The sequence below is a fragment of the Ascaphus truei genome, chromosome 5 (assembly GCF_040206685.1).
Source record: "Ascaphus truei isolate aAscTru1 chromosome 5, aAscTru1.hap1, whole genome shotgun sequence".
Lineage (NCBI taxonomy): Eukaryota > Metazoa > Chordata > Amphibia > Anura > Ascaphidae > Ascaphus > Ascaphus truei.
Window position 1 is genome coordinate 162,214,432 of NC_134487.1, and position 6,979 is coordinate 162,221,410.

At 44.0% G+C, this 6,979-nt stretch overlaps 1 protein-coding gene across 1 annotated transcript; it reads left to right on the top strand.

The window, feature by feature from the left end:
• Positions 1-2,164: 2,164 nt before the first annotated feature.
• CDKN2AIPNL (CDKN2A interacting protein N-terminal like) lies at positions 2,165-6,565 on the top strand. The gene is made up of 3 exons (XM_075601159.1): positions 2,165-2,453; positions 4,772-4,922; positions 6,080-6,565. Exons 1-2 carry the CDS (start codon positions 2,284-2,286, stop codon positions 4,878-4,880), a joined length of 279 nt encoding a protein of 92 aa, XP_075457274.1. The 5' UTR covers positions 2,165-2,283; the 3' UTR covers positions 4,881-4,922; positions 6,080-6,565.
• The last annotated feature ends 414 nt before the right edge of the window (positions 6,566-6,979 follow it).

A 6,979-nucleotide genomic window follows, 5' to 3' on the forward strand; every position in this document is an offset into this window, starting at 1 on the left:
TATGTAGTTTTCTAATGTTATTATGTCCCAAAAGAGTCTGATGTCTTGTGTCAATAAACGTTCTAATCTAACGAAGTGATCTATGAGATCTGAGGGGCTATCACATGTGATGTTTTCAGTTGTCTCATCAAAAACCTTCTGAGCTTTATTTACTCTCTCTTTTTCTTCAATATAAGCCTTTATGGCTACAGTCTCTGGTTCAGACAATCTTTACAAATAGAGTCCTCCTTAGTGCTGGAACGTTCACTCGTGCTCAATACAATGCATGAAAAATATAAAAATGTAGCACAACAGAGGAGAAACACACTTAATTAAAGATACTGTCACCTCTGTGAAAATGGTAACACTAGATGCAATTTCACCCTAAACACTCCAGAAATGGTGATGGGAATGACCATAAACATACACACACTACCACCAAGCAGCAAACCCCTTTACAGCCTGGATCAGTAATCTTGGCATTAGATCCCCCCCAGACAGGCTATACTCCATAAGAACTGGATCATTTTTGATTCCCAAAAAGCTGAGAATGGTCGTGGAGCCCTCTGTTATTTTTTACTGCCAGTGACACACCAAACTCACATGCCATTTCCAAAAACTCCATTAACCATCTGGTGCTCAAATCTGACTTCCCTGGTCCTACAAACAAATAAATCATCAAAATAGTGCATCACCCCAGCTACCTGCACTCTTTTCTGGACTACCCAATCCAGTGCTGAAAGTTGTAGTGAGCCTGTACCTGCTCCCTAATAAACTAGCATATCTCACACAGCACAGCTGGTTATCGATTCTGTTGATGACAGGTGAACCCTCCGTATAAGACAGATGCTGAATTAACTGGAAGGATCCCACTTCTTTTTTGGGAACTATACCTGATGAGGAAACCTTCAGCCCCGACATAGGCAGGGAAATAAATAGGCCCGCCACCCTGTCCAACTCTCCCTTGCAATTTTTTATTTTTCTATGCCTTTCCACTCCCTGACCAACTTAAAATTCCTCGCCTCTCAACCCCCTGACTTTTCTAACGGAATCCAAAACCCCTCCCTAAAGTCTACCTTATTGGGGTAAAGACCCAGCCACAGCGCCATCTTTTCGGTGCTTGCTGCGCTGACTTTCTTCCCCACCGTCCACCTCTCCATTAACACTTGACAACTGAGCACTCTTGCAACAGAGAGAACACCGTTGGAGCATAGACGCTTCCAAAACAGAAAGGCCCTGTTGTGTGCACTCAATGTCTGTGTGTGGGAAAGTAACTTGACATATAGACTCACATAGATAATGAGCAGATATACAGATAAAAATCAGCAGTACTGGTCCTGTGTGTAAGGTATATATGCTATTAATTATATGCAAGCATACTTTCTGCTTCGCCTGACAAAGTTGTTTATTGGCTTGCAATGATTTCCCATGGCTGCTGTTTTTGAGCAAAGGTCAATGTCATTGGCAACCAACACAAAAAAAGCAGGTTTCACAGGTATACAATGTGTCAGTCCTGACACAATCAATAAATGCCTAGCCAGGCCGTGAAACAGACCCACTGCCCATTATAGCCTACGTAATAAATGTGTGATCCCAACATCTGTTTGTCATGTCCTGCTTTCCCAGGAAATTATTGGCACACAATACGCTACCGTGGAACCGAGATCTCAACATTATAGGACAAAAATCAGAGTTATTTAGTGGTTCTTGACCAAAACAATAACTTTCTAATGGAAAAGTACTGATTTCCATCAGTGAGACATCATTAAACTCTATGCTTATACATAAAAGCAATGAGACTGACTCCAAGTTGACGAGACTCAGATAAAGTGATTATGTGTTGACATGTCCTATACAGTCCAGGGCAAGTCAAATTGCCACTTAACTAAAATATCTTTGCTGTACACTCTCATCATGTAAGAGACCAATGATATATGTTTTATTATTAAATAGTGGAGAGCATTGCACTTTTGATGGCACCTATAAGACCCACACTGATTCCTGCACACGATGATCCCAACAAAATACAACCGTCCAAGGAGGAGGGAGGGAGGAGGCTGCTCTACGAAACAAGGATAAAGGCGCGTGTTACGTCACAGCGCGTCTCCTTGGCAACATGGGGGGAGCGGCGTCATTAGTGCCTACGTCAGAACCATAGAGACGTACACTGGAGGGAAGAGAGACACAGTCAGCTGACCCTTGACTTGTTCCCATAAAGAAGACGTGGGAAAGGGAGGGGCTTGTTTCCGTGTCTCGCGCTCGCTGCATGGTGATCTCTCTAGCTCATTTCCTCCTTCACACAAGATGGCGGACTTCGTGAGTCAGTACCAGAGCTTCTCGGAGAGCGACAAGCAGTGGAAAGCGCGCGAGGAGTTCATCCTGAAGAACTTGCAGCGTTACCAGGAAGAGAGCGGGCTGGCCAAGCTGCTGGCTCTGTCCATGGTCTGGTCCAACCACATCTTCATGGGCTGCCGGTACATTCTCGCGTGTGTGTGTGTGTGTGTGTGTGTGTGTGTGTGTGTGTGTGTGTGTGTGTGTGTGTGTGTGTGTGTGTGTGTGTGTGTGTGTGTGTGTGTGTGTGTGTGTTATCTAAATAAGAAAGTAGTGGTGATACTGTGTGTGCGCGCACATAGCCTCCAGCTTCTGTTGACTATACAGACTTGCTCCCCTCTCTCCTCCGACCCTTCCACCTCTCTGCTCCGACCCTTCCACCTCTCTGCTCCGACCCTTCCACCTCTCCCCATTGGTTAAAGCATGGTCATGTGACCCTGCTGCGTTCCAATGACATTAAAATGTTGCACCAAGCTTGGGAGAGCTTACGGCCAGGTCCATGGTCAAAAAGGCCGCGCTGAGGGGATACATCATCCCTAATGAGCACGGCTTTAGACGGTGCTTTCGCTGGCATGCGGAGGCGTTTGGAATTGCAGCCGACAGCACAATTTTATTTTTCCCGCTGAGGGAAGTGCAGGGCCAGTCACGTGACTGCCAAAAGCCAATGGCAGTCTGTGACGTCGGCGATGTGGCGCGCTAGCCCTGCCTCCTGCTCGGCTCCCACCCAGCGCACACGCTGACGCTCATGCAGGGACACAAAAAAGCTCCTGCTTGAGCAGGAGAGCATGAGCATTAATGACACCATGTCCGAAGTCTTAGGCCGCGGGCATGGTGAAGGGAAGAGCGCTGAGCCGCGCTGACGCTCATGCTCTCCTGCTCAAGTAGGAGCTTTTTCGTGTCCCTGTTTGAGCGTTAGCGAGCGCGCTTGTGTGCCGGGTGGGAGGTGGGGCTAGCGTGCCACGGCGCCGACGTCACAGACTGCCATTGGTTTTTGGCAGCCACATGACCGGCCCTGCGCTTCCCTCAGCAGGAAAACTTCATTTTCTATGTCGGCTGAAATCCCACACGTCTGCGGAAGCGCCGTCTAAAGCCGTGCTGATGGGGATAATGTTTCCCCTCAGCGCGGCTCAGCACGGTCTTTTTGACCATGTCCGAGGCCTTAGTGCGTGCCGCGAGTGGAACGTGAGCATTTATTTTGCAAGTAGTAAACTCGTCAAGCTCAGAGCTAGCGTGTGCTGACTGCGCTAATGCTTGAGTGCGGGTGTCCTGTGAATTTTGTGAGCGGGGGAGGGGGGGGTGTTGCATGGTGGACCTATTTGAGCGTGCTTCAAACACTTTTTTTTTTTTTTTCTTAAGCGCCAAGCTTGGGAGAGCGGGTGCCTGCAGGGATGTGAGAGTTCACTTTGCACAAAGTGAACTTGGCAAGCGCTGCCCGATCAGCCTAAGGCCCCGCTCACACTACACGACGTGTGCACGTTCGTCACAGATGCCTGCCGGCCAATCGTAGTGTTCAGTATTGAAACTACCATTGGCTGCTAAGTGTGGTGTTGACGCTGCTGCAGTCGCGGGAGTCTTTTCAATCTGTGATCTGCAGCAGTGTGACGTCAATTTCAGCAGCCAATCAATGTCCAGACGTTTACATTGATTGGCTGCTGAAATTGAGACTTGGAAGTAATGGGTGTGACTCCAGAGTGGAGAGCAGCCCAGCGCAGCCTCGGGTGGAACCATGTATACACATGACTTGTCAGTACTTGTCAGGATTGCTGCTTTATTATATCCTCCCGTGGTAAAGGGAGCTCTAGCACAGTGCTGAAGGGGGGGGGGGGAACACCATGCATTTGCTCTGCGCCTGTGACACTGCGCCGCCCGCTCTGTCGGATCATTCCGTCTGCTGGGGATGATCACACATCGCCCAGCAGATGAGGCCGTGCGCATGCAGCGTCGCAAAGCCCCCTGTGTGAACGCGGCCTAAGTGTGGGGGTGTGTGGGTTCCTTTCATAGGGTTAAGATTACATGAATTAGGTGGCACTTTCTTGACTAACAAATGTTGAGCATTATGTTCTCTAACATAAATCAACAATCGGACATGAAGAGGAAAGCATTCCTTCTTTTTTTTTCTTCTTTTTTTTTAAATGTTTTCCTCATTGATTGGCTTGCTGGCAATGTGACCAGTGGCCTATTTGATTTACCTCTATAGTGGGAAATGGTCAGTTTGAACCTGAAATGGCCAATGTGACCAGTGGCCTATTTGATTTACCTCTATAGTGGGAAATGGTCAGTTTGAACCTGAAATGGGGGTTCTGGTCAGAAAAAGAAACCACTGATTTTAGAAATTATTGTTGATCACTTAACTAATGTCATATATTTATTTAGTATCAAGTATTTTTATTACACAACCTCTAATATAATATCTTGTTTAATGATCAAAACAAAATCAAATTAATGTTTTATTCTATTTCAGTTACAGTGATGAACTTTTGGAAAGAGTGACCAGTATGGCAGAAGGAATTGAGGTAGATGCTCCACAGTTTTTTACCACTAGAGAAGAAATCATGAAACGGGTATTCTAATCTCTGGAAACGTTTACATCAACCGTCAAGGCAATTTCCTTTGTAAGTCTGTAGTTCAATTTTACATTGTTTAAAATTACAAGTTCTTTGCAATCTGTTGCACTCTCCTGTGGTAGAAAAGGGGGAAATTAAGTCCAAATGTTAAGTGATGACCGTGGTTGGGCATAATTTCAAATATACGTTAAACATACAAGACCATATATACTAATGCTCTGCCATAAGACACCTAGCACCCAGAAGACACCTTACGGCGTAATCACTTAAATGGGTCATAAAGTCTTATGGTGCTGCAAGGAGTTGGTAGTCAGAGCACCTTTTAGTAAATATGGCCCACATTTGCTAGAAAAATGTTTACTGGAGTGTGGGTGCCAAGCAGACAAGACATGGAAAGCACAAACAGGACAATGATATAACAAAGAGGTGTACAATGTGTATCCAGGCACACCAAGTGTAATATATTTTATTCCTTAATCATATGTAATAAACGTACAACTTGTTTCATTACATTGTGGGGTGCCTGGGTTGCTTTTTGTAACTGGGTCTCATATGTTAGTTGGCACTGGGTCTATAGAACAGGCTTGTGGTTCATCTTACACTGCACACAGATACCCAGCAAGCTCTAAGGAACCCCAAAAATTACTACATAATATAAATGTGTCAATTGGAGTGCTAGTGGGCGTGGCTAAATGTATAAAACAAAGCCCAACACTACATCCAATATGACAAAAATACACCGTGAAATGCCTATATATCTCTTGAAAAAAGATCATTTTGTTAACCCTTTGGCCAAAGCATTATAAGCCTGCTAGCCACATAGGACCTGCTAATGGGCATGCCCCTAACACTGACAAATTCTTATTTACCTCCTATAATTGGAGGAAGAATGATCGCATTGGATCTGTCACAACCAGCTGCATACAAGACCTGCTCACTTGAACCCTGGAAAAGAGGGACCACTGACCTCAAACACCTGAGACCAGCTTGACAGAATTGTAATCAGTTGGTGTTAGGACCTGCTAATAATGGTCATGCCTTGATGTGGCTAGCAGGCTTATAACGCTTTGGCCAAAGGGTTTAACTAAATAACCCCTTTTCAAGAGATATATGTATTTCACTGTGTTTTTGTCATTGGATGTAGCTTTGGGCTTCTTCTTACACTGGCTGCATTTAATTTCTTGTTTTTGTTTTTTGTTTTTAAGAGGCACAATTAGTTACAGATAGAGACGTTCCAGACTCCACCACTCACTTGTTTGACCATACATCAAAGTACAAGAAATGAAAAAACGTTATGAAGCCTTCTATGTGAGGGTCAGACTGGTGGAAACTTTGTTAACCCCGTTGACTGCGATAAGTAGCAAGAGATGTACAAGAAACTTCAAAGGTTCCCACTACTAAGACTATGATTTGATCCACCAGAAAAAAAGGAAATGGATTTGACCTTGTAAGGTTACACAATTTTTAAAATATCTAGGTTAAACATTTTATAGCTTGTCTTTTTGTAAATCGGAAATGTTTGCTTTGTGGTTTATTCCATTTTATTTCAATGGCTGTTATTTAAGTGTGTTAAAACCTGTAGCATAGATATTCAAGTGGCCAATTTTCATTCTAATGACAAGCAAAAATAATATTCTGTCTTTTTTTATCATAAAATAAAAAAATAACAATTCTGTTAAGTTTGTATATTTTCACTGTTTATGTATATATTTTTTTTCTTAATTCTAGCTGCAAAATAATGCAGTATACTTATTTATATAATGCAATTCAGTTTCAATCCTGGAAAATACACCACCCCCGCTCTAACTCCACAGTAGTTATATAATTATTAGGAATAATTATAGTAAATTACACAAAACACACAATACATAAGTCAATCAAATGCTGACAATTCTAGGTGTATCAAACATCCTCAACGTGGAAGTCCTGCAGCCTGAGGAAGAAAACTGAGCGTTTTGTGAAACGCATAGGGTAAGCTATTGCATTTGCCCCTGTGTGGAAGTGATTGGGCTACCTGGGACTAGATAAAGGAGATTCTGCCGATCCGTTGTTGAAATGTATGTACAGTATGGCGCTTCACAGCAGTAATAAATGAGACAATTTAT